Source organism: Hypomesus nipponensis, chromosome 5 (genome assembly GCF_054491055.1).
Source record: "Hypomesus nipponensis isolate SF chromosome 5, ASM5449105v1, whole genome shotgun sequence".
Classification (NCBI taxonomy): Eukaryota; Metazoa; Chordata; class Actinopteri; order Osmeriformes; family Osmeridae; genus Hypomesus; species Hypomesus nipponensis.
In genome coordinates this window covers 13,013,590-13,034,049 of record NC_140365.1, presented here as the reverse complement: position 1 = coordinate 13,034,049, position 20,460 = coordinate 13,013,590, and the positions used below count along the sequence as shown (strand labels likewise).

The window sequence follows — 20,460 nt, the reverse complement described above, 5'->3', positions numbered from 1 at the left end:
AGCGGAGGCTCCAATTACTTCATTCCTTTACCTTGTGTTACCTTCGCGTCATTGTGATCTTTCAGTCATTGTGACCCACGTGTTGCGACAATTTTACCTAATTCAAAAATGAACTTAAGTATTTTCTTTTATCCTTTACGCTGTGAATGAGGTAAAATTGTCGCAACACGACGGTGGGTCACAATGACCCGAAGGTTCACCATGACCCAAAGGTAGCACAAGGGTTAAACCACTTCCAACTACTATGCAATTCTCCAGCCATGGTAGTATAAGAGCCTTTTCCGTGAGGTGTACATGCATTCACTGTGTCCCTGTGGAGTCAGTTGTTACTTCCTTTTAATCTCCTAGCAGTGTCTATGTATGTATTAATTAATGCACAATTGTCAATCAATAGTTACTTATAATTTACATTCATGTATTTATTTGTGTATTACAACTCCATACAACTCCATGTTGGACTAAGCTACTTCTCATCTTCGATGATTAACCTTGTGTCGCCAATCTTCCCAAATTTCTGGTTACATGGTTGGCCGTTCAGCGTAGGGAAGTTGGGTGTTAAGTGATAGGCTATAGCCCACAACTAATGTAGTAAAATCTTAATCACATGTTTGTGTATCCAAATATCATATATGGTGAATTAAATTTTAGATGTATGTTGTCCATGACAGCAAGGATGGATGTAAGGCTAACATAATCGAATACAACGCGTTGAAAACGATTAGCCAATGGTGTGTCAAATACAGCCTACCTTTTTTTGATTGACACATCTCATTAATATATTGAGATACAGAAATACAGGAATTAATGAATAAATGAATACAGAAATGAATGAATGAATAAATGAATGAATACACACAAATACATAAATACATGTAAATTATAAGTAACTATTGATTGACAATGGTGCATTAATTAATACATTTATTAATGTATTTCTGTCTCAATGCATGCATGTGGACATTTATTTTATTCATTCATTTATAAATATAGCAGGTTTGGTCCTCCATAGTCTAGAGCAGGGGTTTTCAAAGTGGGTGCCATGACGCATGTTCGGGGTGCCGCGGAATGGGCCAAGGCTTGATCATTTAATGAAAGAACAGGGTTCCCGCGGGGTCTTAAAAAGTTTTAATAAGTCTTAAATTCTGAACTTTAAATTTAAGGCCTTAAAACGTCTTAAAAACGTCTGTATTTTCATCCGAGGTCTTAAATTTCATTTAGTCAGGTCTTAAAAAGGTTTTACCCTTGTTAATTTCCAGAAACGCAGGCTGCAGAAAGTTGTTACAAGGTAGCAAAAAAGTATTGAGTCGTAGCCTACAAAGCGAGTCTTTGCTACAAACAAAACCAGCAGAATGATGCCTGTTCGGTGTGTTGTATTTCTTTCTGGAGGATAGCCTATTGGTGTTGGTACGTACGCGGTGATAAAACTACAAATCCCGTGATAACTGCAATACCTGCATGCAAAATACGTCTGCGCTTCCTCAGAGTTAGTTAAAATTTGGCTATGTGTGGAAAATGGGAAAGTTTACATGACTAAACAAGACATGAGTTGCGTTCGACATGCATCGACTTCATGCAGCGCTGTAGCCGGCTGCAGACGACGCCGGCGCTGCATGAAGTCGAACGCACCTATGGCTAGATCACAGCGATTTCCACTGTTGGTTACAAGCAGTACCCAGCTCCAGGTACGAATCTCGCTGCAAACTTTGCCCCAAAAATATTCAATTCGGTTAAGATTGCTTTATCTGTAAATTACATTTATGCTTTTTTTTTTTTTTTCATTCGTAGAAATTACATGTTTTTTTCAGAATGTCTTTTGATTTAAATATTTTTGGGGTAATAAGTTTTGTCAACAACAACAGTTCTTTTGTTGACTTTGTTTGTTATTCCGTATTGACAGCAGATGGAGGAGTGCAGGTAGGGGCAATGGATACGTTTTTAAAGAGAATGTATCCACCTCCACAGGAACAGACATCAGAATCAAAATCAGCAAAGAGAAAAAAGAGGCATAACGACTCTCCAGTAGGTAACGTGCCCCACACCATTAGCCTGGTCTGCAGGGAGATGTTGGCTAATGCAGCCATGGCAAGGTACCTGGAGACCAAGCACCCAGCACACCAGAACAAAGACATTGAATATTTTAAAAAACTTTAAACACAGAATACCACACAGAGTGAACGTATGCTTTCTACCATGCGTGTATGTAAAGGCACAAAAGGCTTGTTTTTTTAATTGACGAGTTGTTAGCTGAATCTAAAATGCCACAAACTTTAGCAGAGTCACCCTATCAGAATTTTGCTGCCTCCGTTGTTGGGAGGAAAATGCTATGCAGCTAGCTCTGTGATTGGTGGTCCAGCTATGAATTTTACAGAGGGCCGCTTGATAGAAATTCAATGAATGACTAATTTCCATTGACAGTCAAATTGACCAATCATATCTTTCCTCTTAATGGGTGGTCCTTGTTATTGCTAACATTATGACAAGTTCCGTCCGCTGTGGGATCGGAGAAACATATGGGAGAAATGCGATCAGAAGCCTAATAAACTAGCCAGCCTGTTCGTTCACTTCACAAGTGAAGCTGCGAGTAACGTTCCCGCTAGTGAGGTGGACATAGTTTTTTACATTTGTTATGTGCCGTTTTCTAGGTTAACTTTTAATGAGAAGTTAACGTTAATCGGCAAAGGAAGATCTACACCAGTACTTAATTTTGTGCAGAAAACCAAAGCTTTTGAGAGCTATATTTTATAGTGTTATGCAGAATGACCGGTCAATCTGTAGGCTAACTATATGTACCAACCCAACGTCATTATCCACAATTACCTTATGCACAATTACCGTGAATAGTGCCGCAAGGGCTGGCTCAAATAGTGCTTAATGACCAACACAATTTCATGTAGGACTTAATGCTGTGCGCGCTGTATCGTGTTTTTTCTAGACAAGTAATTTAGGTCAGAGGGCCAAGGTTTAAGAGTCATGGTTCGCTACTGATTCAGGGTGACAGTGATATAGTTGTGACAGGGACAGACGTTGTCTGTTTATATTCTGTTCACTATTCATAAAGAGTGGTTCATTTGAATATAACCAAAATTAGATAAACCTCACTTTCTCAATGTAATGCCTATAATAAAAGCAGTTATATCTTATTCAACACATCACAAGGTCAAATCAAATGGCATAAAGTACAAATATGACACAAAGGAGGTTGACAGTAAAAAGTAAAAAATAGGGGTGCCGTGGATGGAGAGAGATATGTTTAGGGGTGACGTGAGCCAAAAAAGTTTGGGAACCACTGGTTTAGAGTTCATTATCTTCTCCAGTTAGCCTTAGCAAAATGCCTCTGAGTAGGGCTGTGCGATATTACAAAAATCTCATATACCGATACCACGATATGGCATGTTTTCTGTCAGTTCAATAGATTAATAGTTTATATAAAATGACCACATGGAAATGCCAAATTCTTTTTACTCAACAAATAAAAAGTACTTTCCCTTTTGAAGGCTGAAAATGGCAACCATTTTGGTCGCATATGCTCCCAAAATGTAATCTGTGCGACCTCAAAATATATTTGGGAGTGTAGCAGACTACTTTTACATAATTCACTGGACAGGTTCAAACCTTCTAAAGGCACAGTGAGTTATGTTCTGGATAGCTAGCTATGTTTTCTGTTCAAAAAGTATTGTCTTTGTAGGCCTACTTGAATAAACAACACACAAAGTTGTGTGCCAAAAGGGAGATGTTTGCCGACCTGACGTCTTTCCAAGTCCTTACAGGAGTGTTTGTGCGAGTGCAAATAATTGTTGTGGTGCAACCTGTTTGGATGTCTCAGTGTACAGTGGCTGTTGTGAGCTCATGCAGTGACCAGTCCACCTTTCTATCCAATTAATGGTTAAATATTTACTATTGTCTTAACATTTTAAATGCGTTATAACTAGTACTGTCAAACGATAAAAATATTTAATCGCGATTAATCGCATTAATGTCATAGTTAACTCGCGATTAATCACAATTAATCGCACATTTTTATCTATTTTAAATGTCCCTGATTTCTTTTTGTCACAATCTTTTTTCAAATTTTAATGCTCTTATCAACATAGAAAAGTGGTTCGGATTGCTTTGTGCAAATATATATATATTTTTAAACAACATTGCAATCGCCTGGCTTTGACGAGGGGGCAGAGAATTCGCATCAGCTGTGTGCTTGGCCATCAAGTGGTATATCAGACTGGACGTGCTGCGATGATAGCTCAGTTTACAACGACAAAACACACAGATCATTGGTCTTGTCAATAGAACCATTTGGCAACTTTTTAAAAGCAAACTTTCCATTCAGAATCTTATTGGCATCCATTTCGGCATCTCGCGCTCGTCATCCACTCAAAACGTAACGTTAGCCTACTACCAGAGAATGTCTAATATCCGTAAACGGGCTCTGCTACTACTCTTTAGCCAGCTTGCAAGCCAAACGAGTGTTTGGCGTGCCTGTTGTTTTGTTTCCGGTCTAGCTAGATCCGGTGTGGTGTTGTAGTTTTTCTAACGTCGGTAGTTGTTGCAACAGCATGTGAAAAAACTACAAAGTTTGCTAGGCCAAAAAGAGCGTTAATCGCGCGATAAAATAATTGACGCCATTAATTTGGGTTTGCGTTAACGCCGTTAATAACGCGTTAAACTGACAGCACTAGTTAGAACACGTTCATATTGAAGACGAGTTCATTCAGAATCAGCTACATATATTAGCAGGTCAACTGACTGATATCCTCATACATTCCCCTAGCGCCGCAGTGCATTTCCCTGTTGAAGCTCAGCTTCTGTGGACTTCAATGGGGCTGCTTTGAACAGTTTTTTTCAGTGCTTCGAAACTATACGGTCATTGGATAAATCCTGCAATTATGTCCCGCCCATGGATGCTCAGGTGGGGGTGAATGGAGGAGTGGGCTGGCCTGGATGCAGGGCTTCCGCGTGATGATAGGAGGGTCTGTCGAAAGACATCTCCTTTTGATTGACAGTAATTTTGTACTATAAAAAGTCACAGAAGCTATGCAAGCTCAGTCCCATCGAAAGAGCTGCTGCAACCTATTTCTTGGTATTTGCTTTGCAAAGTTGCTAGCAAGTTTTCATAATACATTTCATACAATTATACACATGCCTTGTTTCAGTTGAACCTAATTCCCACATTTTCTTCGAGTTTAATATTGTTTCGTTGATCGTTCCTTCATTCATTCATTCATTCATTAATTCATTCATACTACATACATACAGTAGGCTAGGTTAGTGTCGTAAGGGTTAACTAGCCAGTGAACTAGAAAAATTATATAAAATATATGTTTTAGGCCGGAAATTAACTTCCCCTATTTGAAAGAGTGTGTGCGTGTTGTGCTCTCCTCCTGCACCACGGACTGAAACGCACTACAAAAAGGCAGACAGGCCCAGCTATCCCATTAGCAAAGTTGAAATGTTGTAATTATTTCATATTTTGTTCCAATATTGCTGGTTCAATTGAATGTTGAAAATAAGAAAAAATGGGCTATATGTTTTTTTTTTATAGCCTACATTTAATGTCCAATTAGGCACTTATTGGATAACTTATTTAAACATTGCTGGTTCAATTGTTCAGAGAGAAGTGATCACTCAGTCTGAGATAGCTTATTAACAATGGCAGTAGGCATACAAGTTCTGAAATAACAATAAAATAACTGTAAAATATCCTCATTATTGTTCAATAATGGTCAAATCCACCTTTATTTTGTGATTTACGAATAATCTCTATTGGCTTGGGTCGCGAAGGCTTGTGACTTTTAAAATATGGGTCCCCAGAAAAAAAGTTTGTGAAACACTGGCCAAAACAATAGAGCATAATATTAAAAGTTTTTCTATTGTCAAACAATATCATCATATCGTCCAGCCCTACCTCTAAGTAATTCTAATCATTGTCTCTGTTAATATTGAGGGACAAACGTCTGGTTGAGACTTGTACATGAGAGAGAGCAGATCATGTGAGAGATTCCTACATCAATGGTGTGTTTTTTCTGTGTACACACAGATGTACTTGTTAAATCCCCTGGAGAATCTGAGGAACTACATAAATAACCGCCCACCGCTGGTCATCTTTATGGTCAGTGTGAGTGCTGTGGCCATCGCCTTCCTAACTATCGGCTACTTCTTCAAAATTAAGGAGATCAAATCCCCTGAGATGACTGAGGTAGGGAGAAAAGATGCACTACCAACCTTGCCTCATTGCAAAATCGTATACATTTAATCTCAGCACAAATATGATAGTTTTTCACGATGTGATATGTCTAACCAGAACCATAGATGGACAGCATCATTGAGCGTGTGTCTTCTTGATGTATTTTGATCATTATATCCTGAGATACTTGGCATGACGCACTTTTCTACTTCCAGGACTGGAACACCTTCCTTCTACGCTTCAATGAGCTGGATTTGTGCGTGTCGGAGAATGAGACGCTCAAGCATGGTCTGAATGAGTCCACTACGCCAGAAAGCACAGTGGTGACCAGTGGGCAGGCACGCTCTAGCACTCCGCCACTGTTGGAAGACTCGGGAACCATCAACATCTCAGTGCCCATTACCCTCACCCTGGACCCTCTGCGGCCTTTTGGGGGCTACTCCCGCAATATCACCCACTTATATTCCATGGTGCTGGGCCAGCAAGTTGGCTTGACAAGTAGGTTTGGTGTTGTGTTTGCCTACTAAATGGGCAAACATAGACTTTGGTTGTATAAGTGGTATACATTTATCTGCACCTGCATGAAAGAACATATCCTTAACTATTTTAAATGATCTAAAGTCACTTATTGCTGCTTAACTCTGTAAAACCTACTAAATGCAAGGTATCCATTTGTGTGTTAAGGTAAGTCATTTCCTTTGATGTTGCAATGTTGTTCATGGATCTATTGGTTTTGGATCATGGATCTATAGTGTATACTCTGTAGGTTGTAAATTACAGGATTTCACATTTTTAGTCATTTAGCAGACGCTCTTATCCAGAGCGACTTACAGTAAGGACATGGACATTCCTCCCGAGGCAAGTAGGGTGAAGTGCCTTGCCCAAGGATACAACGTCATTTGGCACGGCGGGGAATCAATCCAGCAACCTTCTGATTACTAGCCCGACTCGCTCACCGCTCAGCCATCTGACTCCCTAAGATAGAACAAAATGCTGTTTGTCATGGCTTGAGTTGGGGGCTATCGATGTCTGTCTTTTTAGGGGGTTCAGACGGAGTGGCTGAGAACAATGACGTTGATGTCGTGCGCTAGTTTGAGTTGTAGTTCAGTAATGGTGGCGGAGAAAGATGCGAGCGAAGCTATTCAGTCCGTTGTGGCAACGCTGCCGAATATCTTTTTTTTTTTGCCAGAGCAACAACAATCTTAAAAAAATAAATGTTGTTGGTGGTCATGATGTTGTGGCCCTCCTCCCCACGGGGTTCGGGAAAAGTTTGATTTTCCAGTTTCGACAGTTAGCTCCGTTACAGTAGTGGTGAAGGAGTAGGCTAAGGTGAACGCTAGTGATTGGTTATGGCAGATCAGAGTGGCTCTGTGCAGATATAGTTTTAAACTTCAACAGAGTACCCGCCTTTAAGGAAGTTAACGCTTGTCAATGGAGCAATCCCAGATCCTCTGTACAAATTAAATGTACGAGGGTCTGGTTAGGACCAGGCTAGGCCATAAGTCCCGAAAATTTTGTATATATGCCTTACAGCTCATGATAAACAAAAAAGCCTCAAGAACCTATAACGGCCACCATATTGGATTTTTCTGTACAACAAAGATTTGTCCAAAACTACAAAATTCTTCTCCTCCGTAAGTCCGATCGACTCGATTCTGAGGGAAGCAATAAGCAATATATTACAAAATTGCCAAATTATTAACATTTACTAAAACTTTACAACTGTTGCACATATTTCATGTGTCCATAAATAAGTGCCGCATTGACCTAGTGACTTGATCTGTTTCACAGACTAGGAAGACACTACAACATGTTACCATGTGCAAAGGCAACTTCATATCTCCAAAAATGATTGATATAAAGCTAATTTAATTTATTACACATCCGCCGGTCAAAAAGTGATACTCTGATTCAATCACAAGTTCATAGGAAGACTCTTGAGAATGTTTAGTACACAAATCTGAGAAAAAGTTGACTGTAAGATGAAAAGTAGATATATTGTGAATATTTCAAATATGCATGCTTGGCTAATTGCTAGAGCTTTTTCTAATAAAGTCTCCCCTGCATGCGTGCTCACACACACATTCTGGCCCCTTGACACACGTATGAGCTCAGAGAGACACACATTTGAAGGTTTTTGTAAAGGGTGGGCTGACCAAGCACCCACCTTCACTCCTTGGCCTAGGAGCCAATCTTTGGCTAGTTTGACCACAGCTAATTCTACTGTTAAAAGAAACAGAAGGTCTTCTTCTTAAGAACTATTAAGTTGAATCAACCAAACACAGCTTTGTCATTTAATCTTCTTCTTTGGCACAATTAAACTAAGGACTAGACTTTTAAGAAGGCATGACCAAAGCAATTTGGTGAGGGAGGGTTCCTCCATACACAGTTGGTGACAGAATTTCAGACAATAACTTAAACATAGTCTTGCATTAAGAGCAGAGTCAAAAAATAGAAAGTAAATGTGCTAATGGTTGTTGAAACTGCTTTGAGTGGGTGCATGTCAGTTTAGGCAGTGGTAGCCGTTTAAACCTCTACGTTTAAACACATTTCTGATTTGATTGGAATTCTCTCTTTTATACAGTTATTGTTGGATTTTAAATTTAACTGATTTTATTCATTTAGTACATGTTTTAACAACTATACAGACATGAAAATCCCTCACCTTTCGGCGAAATTTGCAGTTTTGAAACCAAAATAGGTGACCTACGTGAATCGTGTAGATTTTTTTTTTTTTTGGGGGGGGGGGGGGGGGGTATTCATATTCAGTGAACTGCAAACAGGTGCGCGTGTCAGAAGGGAGCGCGAGTGCATGGAAATATTAACGCAAAGGGCCTTGCATCACCAGTGCAGACCACCACCAGAAGCTGAAAGCACTTCGGGCCTCTGCGATTTACCTGACTGAATTTGGTGAATGATGATTGTTTCAATCATTTTAATATTTTCTGTTATATCTACATTAAGTTACCCAGGAGCTCTGTTGACATAGACTTGGCTAACGTTAGCTACAGCTTGATGAATTGAGTAATTGAACACAGCAGGAGAGAACGCAACGTTAGCCAGCTAGCTAAAGCTCCGGTGGAAAATTCCAAATGAACGTATGCAGCCCTTAGTGCTGCTTACACACAACAGTGACACTGACAAATCGAAAGCTAATTTGAGACAATATAAAGATGGAAAACCAGGCTAAGAAACGTAAACGTAATTACCTTCACCAGACAACGTTTTACCAATTGGACAAACGGCTATGTTTGTTTGTTTCAAGCCCCAAAAACGCGCTCGCATTAAGCATGGAACTCCCTAACTAGCATCACATCAGGCACAGAATTTGCATGCATTAGCAAGGCGCTCGCTGTGGTGGCGTATACGGGACTTGTTCTGGTGGGCCGGTCTGGATCAAAGTCCAGGGCCTATTTTTACTCCCAGTCCGTCCTTGCCGTTCCATCAATAAGCAGACCTGCCAACCTGTACGCAATTTGTGTAGCGGATACGCATTTTGACTTCAGAGTACGCTGGTACTTGTATTGGCTGTCAATCATGATGGAAGAGTAGACAAGTTAAGTTACATTATGTCCACCATCTCTTGTTGGGGTTATGCATTAAGCCATTTGTGGTGCTCTTACCACATTGTGCCTCATATACTGTAAATGTTAGACCCAGTGCCAGGCTGGCATGAAATGGCTTGCATAATACTTAGTAAGGCGACCATAATAATTTTTGACTCATGGCTTAAGTTACGTTTCCCCAGCTCTCCCCAGGTTGGCAAAAATGTAGCTAAAAATGCATCAGATTGATGCTTAAAAATATGGAATATTAAAAATGTTCTTATGGGGGAGCATGCACCCGGACCCCTTTAGAGGGGTCATATCCTTCTCATCACCCCTGACCCGTTTTCATGCCTGACTATAACCATCATTGAAAGACTTATTCAATTAATGAGAAAACCTAGTTCATTGGTAAAGTCCATGTGCAAAACTGCAATAAGATTTGGCGAAATTGCTAGCTTGGATGTTATCTTTACATGTAGATGGGTTCTTGTGTTTACAAACAATGAGGATGCGCACGCAGCTTCAAGGCAGACAAATGCATACCATTTCACCTTTACTGTAAATGTTCCCACCACCCCCCTTGTCTGAATAAAGTTTGATTGATATGATTTGTAGATTTCTTTTGCTATGAAGTTTAGCCAAGCTAACTAACATTGTTTTTAGCTAGCTTACATTACCATTCAATCACTAAAAAAACTTTAGTAGAAATAGCTTGCTAATCAGGCAGAACTGGTTCATGCAGGAGACTCCGAGACCGTAGCACATCACTAGCATCTCGTCATATTACGCAGTAGGGGCACACCTTATTAGCAGGGCGGACTATTTAAACAGGATATCACTGCCTTCTGCATTGCTTAGTGCGACACAGGATGCCAACTGTTTCAGTCTGCTACCGCCGCCTCCAGGCCTCCACCCTTGGTTCTGTGTTTCTTTCGTAGGGGGAATGCATTTGCTGCCCTCTGCTCGGATGTCGAGACGGTGTCTCCGTTGGGTATGGCAGGGAGCCACTGCGAGCAGAACTATTATGCCAAAACATGTATTGTATCGTGTGTAATAAAGGATCAAGTAATCAGTACCGAGTCCTCCTGCCTGAACCTCAATCATGTCATACCTTGCTGGCTGAACTGGTTTTGATGATAAGGAGTAGGCTACATGCGAAAATTGGTACTAGCTGATGGCAACAATGGGCTATGTTAATGGTTAAATGTGTATTGTTATTGTTTGTTAGTTAAGATAATCCTCTTGGTCACCCTGATTGTGCATGTTGTGTAGTTTAATGGGACCAGGGAGTCTAAGGCTGATTTTATATTTTGAGTTTGCTGTACTCTCACCAGTTACATACACAAACAGCTTGTCTGAGAAATTAAGAATGTGATGTTTTATACTGAATAATACAGATGCTTAGTAGTCTTTGTCAGCAGATAACAGAGCCCCCCAAACTAGACTAGGCTTTCTTATCACCCTGGGGGAAGGGTGCATTTGCATTTGTTAAGACTAGAATATGTTGGGGGTTTGTTTGTTTTAAGGAGATGCTGTTTGACAATGACTAAGATGGGATGCAAGGTCTGGAGACCTTCTGCTTGACACCTATCCTGTTGTTGTGTTTCAATCAGTGTTGATGTCGTAAACACGCACACACTCAAGCACACACACACGCGCGCCAGGTCTATGCAAGGAGCCAATGAAGAAGAGCCATGGGACCTTTGCACGCCTTTGTCTTAACAAATTACTGGGCTGCTTAAATAGCTAGCTAGCACAACGGTGTGTGATGTTTTTGTCTCCTGATGGGCCGGCCGCAAGCAATGAACTTTCTTAAACTTGTTCACCGACTGACTGTGCAATGCATGATAGATTAATATTTGTGACACAATGGTCCTTCGAGCCTGGGTTCCTTCATCCAGAACCAAGAATTGAAATTGTGCAGATGTGTACGACGGTGGAGAACCTCGCAGCAGTTATGGCTGTTTAAAAAGAGGCCAGTTTTTTGGGGGGGATGGTGGAAAGGTGACAGAATTCTGGACTAGCTAAGAGGCACAGCTTTCGATGGACAAAGAATAACATTTTATATATATATAGTCTACTTTTATGTTTAAAATTGAGAATATCCACTGTGGTCATTGCTACTAAGATCCGTGATCTGTAACGTATTAGTGAACTAAATATTTTTGCTAAAATCCTATGAATATATATGTGAAGTGAATTGTGTGTGCACTCTTTTAAGACCTGTGACAGATAGGTGAATCGAAATGTTTGGTTGATGTGATGACAAAGATTTGTGAAGTATTACCAAGATTGGTGATCGGTTAGCCTACGATCAGTTTTTAAGGTCTGTCCAACCAGAACTCTAATTATGTTGGAGTTTGGTGGTTGTAATACCTATCCAAATGGGCATGCTGATGAATTGATGCAAAAGCAGAAAGATCGGTGAGGTTGTTCACAGTCAATTGAGGTAGACTACAGAAATAAACCTCGGTGCGCACAGTTGCTGTTCAGTTGAGTTATTCAAGTAAAAACTCTTAATTACTCTCAAGAGTAATTGAGAAAGTAACAAGAGTGTTACATTAAATCATAATACAAACTACAAAATATTCCAATTAAATATTTTCATTTAGGGTTTTTGGTCCGCAAATCTGAGACTTGAAGAATTGTCCGTGCATTATGCTGAGGGCGTAATGGCTGGTAAATATAGGATAATTTAAAGGAGTATTCTGTATTACATGCTTTGATAAGACTTTTGAGAAGTTAAAAAATACAGTTTTGTTTTACGGGCTTATGTTACTCTTGTTAAATTGTGAATTTAAAGGTTTGGAAAGAAAAAGGGAGAATTTATATTTTCTTTTGTCTTAAGGGCATTGTTTGATTGACGTGATTGTGAGTGGTAGCTTATTTCTAGCATGAATTACTTATTCTAAGAGCAGTTTTCACCTATCTAAACATGGATTTCATGAAATAAAATCATTTATTAGTTTAAAGCGGCTTAAAATGTGGGTCAGATAATTAGTAAAGATTTCAAAACTAATTTTGAAATCAAACGGCTGTGTTTTTCACAAATATTATTTAAGCTTATTTTGGGTTGAAGAAATGTATGTGAAAAAATGAGGAAGCAATTAGAAAGTTACATAAAATATTGGTTTAAGAGGATCATGGAAGGTTGAAATGAAACAGGAGAAGGTTTTGTGGTTGTGAAGAGATGATTGGTTTAAACACTTTGATGTTCTGAAAAGGGAACTATGCATAGACTTTGAAGGTACATGGGAAAACATTTAAAGTCAAAATATTAAAATCTAGGGGCTTTGAGTTTTGATAAAGGTATTAGATACAATTTGGTTATGAAATGAGAAAGAGAAAATAACTAAAATGTATTTTTATTTGGATTTTAATAGTAATTTGATTTTAAGTTGTATTGGGTGTTTTATCAAGAGCCTGACACAATGTTTGGGATAAACAGTTAGGCTGTGATGAAGTTGTATTAATAAATGGTATTGGTGCAGAAGGAGGGTTATTATAACTTTTGTTCTGAAATAATTTGGGAAGACTCATTAAGTCTGAGATTGTGGTTATGATGATTTCAGCTAATTAGCTTGTTTTGGACTGCAGCCAAAGCAAGTTATGAAGTTCTACCTATCTGACCTTTATGGAAAATATAGTTGGAAAAATGTTTGGTTAATGGCTACATTAGGAACATTATTTTGTCTAGATATTTCATTTGATAAGCATACAGATTAAATTCTGGTTTGGGATAATGACAATGGTTTTAATCATATCTTTGACAAAAAAAGGTGTGATTTGGTTAAACATAGAATGTAAAATAATATAGGTCTTAAACTTAACTGTTTTGAAAGAAAAGGTTTTTGGAGTGAAATAAATTAGACTAACAGTTGATTTTCTATAGAAGGGGACAAAGAAGCAGATTGTCATTTCTTGGCTTGACTAATAGGAGTTGAATATCAAATGATGATGTATTGTCTTGAATCATAGGCTGAATTGATTTATGGAAGGTCATATGTAATACCACAACTTAAACCTTTCACATAGCATGATGAAGACACAGTGCTATTCCGGCTGAATGATTAAACAGAATACACAGATTTACAATGCATGCCTCAACATTATAACAATAGTTTTATGTTTACTCTAGAACAGTGTTTCTCAAACTTTTTCAGACCAAGGACCACTTAGCCAATAGATAAAAACTTGCAGACCATCTAGCCAATAAATAAAAACTTGCAGACCATCTAACTAAATAGTATATCCACGGAACAACAGGCCTCCTACCCAGACCTGGCACCATAGAATTGTTAGAAGCACATGATTTTCTAAGGGATATTGTATTTTGTTAATTATGATTTCCGCTAAGAAAACGTTTTGTGACTGCTTAATGATCCGAGTGTTAATCAGGCACGGAGCCAGACGTTGTAAACATTAGAGCCCAAACCTAGGACGTATGGGTTTGATTTGATGCAAGATAGGGATTTCGACACTTAATGCGAACATTTTTGGCCATTATTTAAGCGCAGAATAGTTTTTTGAGCTTCATGTAAAATAAACATAGCCTTTTTTCAATTGGTAAAACCTTGTCTTGTGATGCCATCACTCCGGCCCTTCTACCATCCAACCTCCCTGACCCGTATCGTTACGGTTGTGCTACCCGGCTCAGCAATCAGTAGCCTATCTAAGAAAAGGTTTCGGAAAAGACGGGTTATGGACCCAACCAACTCTTATTTGGGAGGGGAGAACTCCCTCACATGGTACAACCCATGCAGAGGCTGTGGTGTCAGAATGCGGAACGTGTGTAGCCTACTTTAATAGATTAGGCTATTAATGACTGTGTTCTCTTCATTCTGAGTTGTTAGACATGTTGCAATAATTTACTTGTGGCCGACTGTCGCGGACCACTACGGGGCAGTGGCAGACCACACTTTGAGAACGACTGCTCTAGAACAATGCAGGAGCCTTCTCATAACTGTTCGCTATGGTCAAAAGATGAAATCCGAGGGTGTCTGTAGAGTTGATGTGAACGCAATCACTAACGATTTTTCACAAATTCATTAACACTTCTAACACGGAGAGTTTACTTAAATGCGATTGGCCATCTTGTGTTTTTTTAAGGAATCGCATTTGAGACAACTCTGGGCGATTTACGACTGCTATTTCGAGTTCGGAAAGTCTTTTGAAGTTCAGAACAAATCCCAGATGAGAACTTTCATGACTGCCAAATGTTTTCCTAAATCCAATTCAGAAGGAATTCCTTCCTAAATTCTTCTTCACTGCGTTCGAGAATGAGGCCCTTTGATTTTATTTTTCTGGGAATTCTACATTTTCATTTATGCATTTAGCAGACGCTTTTATCCAAAGCGACTTCGAAGAGAGAGCTTTACAAAAAAGCACAAGTCACTGATCATAACAAAGAGGTAGTCCCAAACACTGCAAGCAGCCAAAACATGAAGCATACATTGTGAAAAACTAAACAAGTGCCAAAGGGAAGACCCATAAGAGCATGCAGTTATACAAGTTACATATTAAAACAAAATGAACCCCAAAAAGTACAAGACTGTACCTGTAGAAGAACAATCAACAGTAAAATATTTCACAGCGAGTACAAGAGTTAACTTTGTACTTTGAGTTAACTAACCTACAAGAGCAACAAGTCTTTCAATAAGAGTCATTGTGATCCTGGAGGAAACTAACATCAGGTCCAATTAAGCAAGCATTCCTAAGTGCCGTTGTACTCCCGGAACAAGTACGTCTTGAGCCTTTTCTTGAAGGTGGGGAGACAGTCAGTGTCCCTGATGGAGGTGGGGAGCTGGTTCCACCATTGGGGAGCCAGGCAGGAGAAGAGCTTGTGTTGGGACCGGGCGGTCTTGAGCGGTGGGACCACCAGGCGGTTGTCTGAAGAAGACCGTAGGTGACGGGTGGGGATGTAAGGCTGCAGGAGAGACTTGATGTAGTCGGGTGCAGTCCCGTTCACTGCTCGGATGGTCAGTACCAGGGTCTTGAATCTTTGTAGACCAGGCAGGCCACTGCATTCTGAATCCTCTGAAGAGGGCGGGTTGCACATGCTGGGAGACCAGCGAGCAGCAAGTTGCAGTAGTCTGGGTGGAGTGCTCAGACAGTTATCTCCTGATCTTCCGGATGTTGTAAAGGGTGAATCTACACAACCGGGAGACTGCAACAATGTGGGCCGTGAGGGAGAGCTTGTCATCCATGGTAACCCCAAGGTTCCTGGCAGAGGATGAAGGGGTCACCGTCGCAGATCCCAGGGTGATTGACAGATCGTGGGAGATGGAGGGTTTAGCCGGGATGATGAGAAGTTCTGTTTTGGCGAGTTTCAGCCGGAGGTGGTGCTCAGTCATCCAGGCGGAGATGTCTGTGAGGCAGGCCTCAATCCTAGCTGAGATCCCCGGATCAGTCGGGAGGAACGACAGGTACAGCTGCGTGTCGTCAGCGTAGCAGTGGTAGGACAAGCCATGGGAGGTGATGATTGGTCTAACTGAGGTGGTGTACAGAGAGCATATGAGGGGTCCAAGGACGAAGCCCTGTGGGATACCAGTGGAGAGCTGGCGAGGGCTTGACGGTTTGCCTCCCCAGGAGACCTGGTAGGATCTTCCCGACAGGTAGGACGAGATCCACTGGAGTGCAGTGCTAGTGATGCCCATCTCAGAAAGTAAATAATTAAATAATGTATTACAAACTCAAAGTTAGGATTAAATTAACTCCATAAACTGCAAAACCATAAACTGTGCAAAACAATCTTAAGCACCTGTAAAGACATTTAAGCAAATGATGACCCTCTGTACCCTAACTATACCCTCTACAAACAAAAGTGCCTTTATGGATACTGTTTGTACCTCTACAAAATTAAAAGATTGAAGTTCCTAGTAGTTATATCCCCATCTCGAATAATAAAAGATGAACAGTTGTTTCTGGCATTTCCATTCACCTTCAAAATTGACACAGCATTACAATTTAACTTGTCTGGACTTCCTAATGGCAAACTTGTTGATGGTATCATCAAATTATATTTTACTTGAGACCTCTTTTTTGATGCTCATCAGCGCAAGCCCATTGAGGCGTTCCTGACTCATCTTTGACCTCAGGTAGGTCTTAAGTAATTTTAAATTTAGAGCAGTCTTTTTAAGACCAAGGACCACCTAGCAAATAAATAACTAACAAACTACATCTAACTAAAAAGTACAACAAGAACAACAGGCCCGCTACACAGACCTGGCGACATACAATTGTTAGCAGCCCACGATTTTCTAAGGAATAATGTATTCCGCAAATTACGTATCATTACGGTACGGCCGCCCGGCCCAGCTATCGGTAGCCTATCTGAGAAAACGTTTTGGAAAAGACGGGCTATGGACCCAACCAATTCTTTTTGAGTGGAGAACTCCCTCACATGGTACAACCCATGCAGAGGCTGAGGTGTCAGAATGCGGAACGTGTATAGCCTACTTTAAAAGAAGATAGACGTGACAAATGTCAACAACAACAAAATTCTCGACCGGCCCAAAAGTGAAGCGGCCCACGAGGAATTCTACCGATTACCCACCCCGGCCCTGGTTATTAATGACAGTTACAGTTAGATACAAATTGGGGGGGGGGGGGGGGCACAGAAACTTGTTAATCCGGCCCTGATTACCACAACATTCCGTTACGTTAAATGACCGGACTACTTGCGGAATGATATGAAAGTGTGAATTAGAAGCACAAAACCCGTTGCCAATGACAGCAGTCAATATATTTTTGCAGCGGTGAACATCAAGAAATTACAGACCTGCAAATGCTGGGTTGGCCCATTCAAATCAACTGAACCTTTTGGAACATTCTGAAAAGTCGTAGGGCTATAATCTTTAATAGATTAGGCTACTACTGACTGTTTTCCTCGTTCTGAGTTGAATGTTAACTTGTGGCCGTCGCGGACCACTACGGGGCAGTGGCGGACCACCAGCGGACCACACTTTGAGAACAACTGATTTAGAGAAGCTTTCAGCAGAAGGTACTGTCACAGGTAGTGTGACAGCAATTCCTAGGGCCACCCACATATTTGGAAAAACTTATTCGAGTTTCTTCTTCAAGAAATTCAGAATTTCCGTTGTCGTCATGCCGGCTTTTGGCAACACAGGGAAATTCTTCAACTCAAGTGCCAGTTCCCTCCCGTCAACATCTTTATGGTCACCGTGGTGAGTGTGAAGGTTTTGCACTCCTTTGCAAGTTTTTCCTCTGGCAAATTAGGGAAGTTCACCAACACTCCAAACTTGTCCTCAACATCACCCAAGAGCTTGAAGCGTTCTTGCAGTGATGTAACTGACACATCAACAATGAGATTGAAAAAGGACATTTCCAATCTCTTTAGCGCATCTACCTCTGGCTCATCAGGGGATTTGTAAGAGAACTGTCTTTTGGTTTTTCTCAGCTTTTTCTGCTTTAGGACAGTGTCTACATTCATCTCCTCACAGAGATCTCTTGCAGATACCTGAGCAGAAGCAAACCCAGTACTTCTGTAGCTGAACAGAGAGGCTTCAGTTGTCCTCAGGAGATTCAGAGCCACATCCAGTTGCATAGACACTGACTGCAATGCCGTACTGACATGATGAATTTTGGCCAGCATGTCATACCACACAATGCTACAAATTGAGAAGCGGTATGACCCAACCTCTTCAGCCAAAGACTGTGCCTCAGTTTTAATCATAGAATCAGTGGCTTTCTGCCTGACCTCAAGAAGGGCATCCCTCACCTCCGCTGTCTGGAATCTCACAGCCTGTACACTGTTAATGCGACTTGCCCATCTTGTATCTGACCATGATTTCACCTGGTGCTTTAAGATGGTACATCTTTGTGTGGAGGCAGAGAATAGTGTTAAAATTCTCTGTAGATAGCCAAAATAGTTCATTGCATCTGTGGAACTTTTTGCTGCATCAGCAACAACAAGATTTAACGTATGTGCTCTGCATGGGACAAATAAAGCCCTGAAATTTTGTTTCAGAAGTCTGGCTTGGACGCCTTTTGACTTTCCTTTCATGTGGCGCAGTTGTCGTAAGACTGTCCCTGGCAGTCTGCAAAGGGAAGGTTAAACTCTTCTAGTCTCTTCAGAATAAGGTTGGAGAGGCTTTGTCCTGTGGATGATTCCACCTAAAGGAACCCCATGAAATGTTTTACTGTAGGGGTGTCTGTGTCATCTACTGCAACCATTCGAACTATAACAGATAACTGTTCTATGTGGCTGAGGTCTGGTGTACAATCCAAAATAATTGAATAGTATTTGGCTTGCTTCATCTCCTTTAACATATAGTGTAAAATGTTTTCACCAATGCAAAATGGAATCAATTAGTTCATTTTGAGTATCCTTTGCTAAGTATGTTGTATGGCTGGCTCCTCCCTCCACATTAGCAACATGCTATTTGAGGACTGGGTCAAACTTGACCATGAGCTCAACTTCCTTCAGGAAGTTTCCATTATTTGGCTGGTATAGCCTGTCTGAGTTATCTTGCAGGGGGATATTTGCTCGGCCAAAGACTGAATCATGGCCACCAACCTGGTCAGGACTTCCTTTCAACTTGAACAAGTGTAATTTCCATTTAGGGCTGCAATCGATTAAAAAAGATTATTAAAAGCATTGGCAACAAATTTCATTATCGATTAATAGTGTTGCGCAATTATTACGCCAATCAATATGTCGCAGAGATGTTTGAGTAAAAAAAAAAAGTTAAGGTGAGCGCGGAGCGGAGGTAGAGGAAAGGCCATCGGAGAGACGTTGTTGAGTAACGTTCTGAAACACATGGCGGAGGCAGAGAAATCAGTACGAACCAAGTCATCCAAGGCGTGGGAGCATTTCACACTAAATACATTGAAACAGAGTTAATTGACCGAGGTGAAGTTAGTTTCATATTTGACATTCGTCTCACATTTGGAAGACGCTACTTTGCTGCATCGCGTTAGGGACCGGGTGAAAACAATCCATACCATTTTGAAAAATGTTGACTTTTATAATATTTTAAGGAATATAAAACCTCAAACAGACACCAGAGTATGTCTGGTATACTTCCACAGCCTTTACTTTTTCAATGAAGTTTCAAATAAAATGATAGAAAATCACTAATCTTGGAAAATAGCTTAATCCTCGCAAATGTTAACTTTTTCAAAATTGTGTAAACAAATCTTAAATATACACCACATTATTCTAATAAAGTCTGGCCTACTTCCACAACCTTTCAATTTTCAATTAAGTTAGAAACAAACCTCAAATAAATTGCTCATCTTGGAAAACAGCATTAAATCCACTCTAATATTAATAACCTTTTCAAAATTGTGTGCCTGTTTGTGCACATTCTGAAGATGTTTTGCACTGTGAATTTGTACTGTCAGTTCTGTTTTTGAATAAAGGGTTGGAAATGAATGCTTTTTAGTTTTTTTAAATGATCTGATTCATCGATTAATTGAAAAAAGAATCGACAGATTAATCGATTATTAAAATAATCGTTAGTTGCCGCCCTATTTCCATTTGATCAATTGTCTGACCCTTTTCAAGTAAACTTGCTTTTGCTGAACTCCCTTTGGATAATAAATTTAACTTTAGACCCTTCACTGTTTCGGAAATACGTAAAGCCCTTATGAAATTAGATTCCAAAAAAACAACAGGGCCAGATAATATAGGTGTTTATTTTTTTAAACTTGCCACAGATTTTATTGCAGAGCCGCTGACCTACATTTTTAATTTAACTCTAACTA

The 20,460-nt window shown here is 40.2% G+C and overlaps 1 protein-coding gene across 3 annotated transcripts in view; it reads left to right on the top strand.

Moving 5' to 3' along the window:
- tmem248 (transmembrane protein 248) overlaps window positions 1–20,460 on the top strand; it is a 130,744-nt gene that overhangs the window by 50,658 nt on the left and 59,626 nt on the right. For all 3 annotated transcript variants that reach the window (XM_084698144.1, XM_084698145.1, XM_084698143.1), the window contains exons 2-3: window positions 6,035–6,193; window positions 6,397–6,683. In XM_084698144.1, coding sequence (XP_084554270.1) covers window positions 6,035–6,193; window positions 6,397–6,683 — 446 coding nt within the window. The remainder of the gene's footprint in view (window positions 1–6,034; window positions 6,194–6,396; window positions 6,684–20,460) is intronic.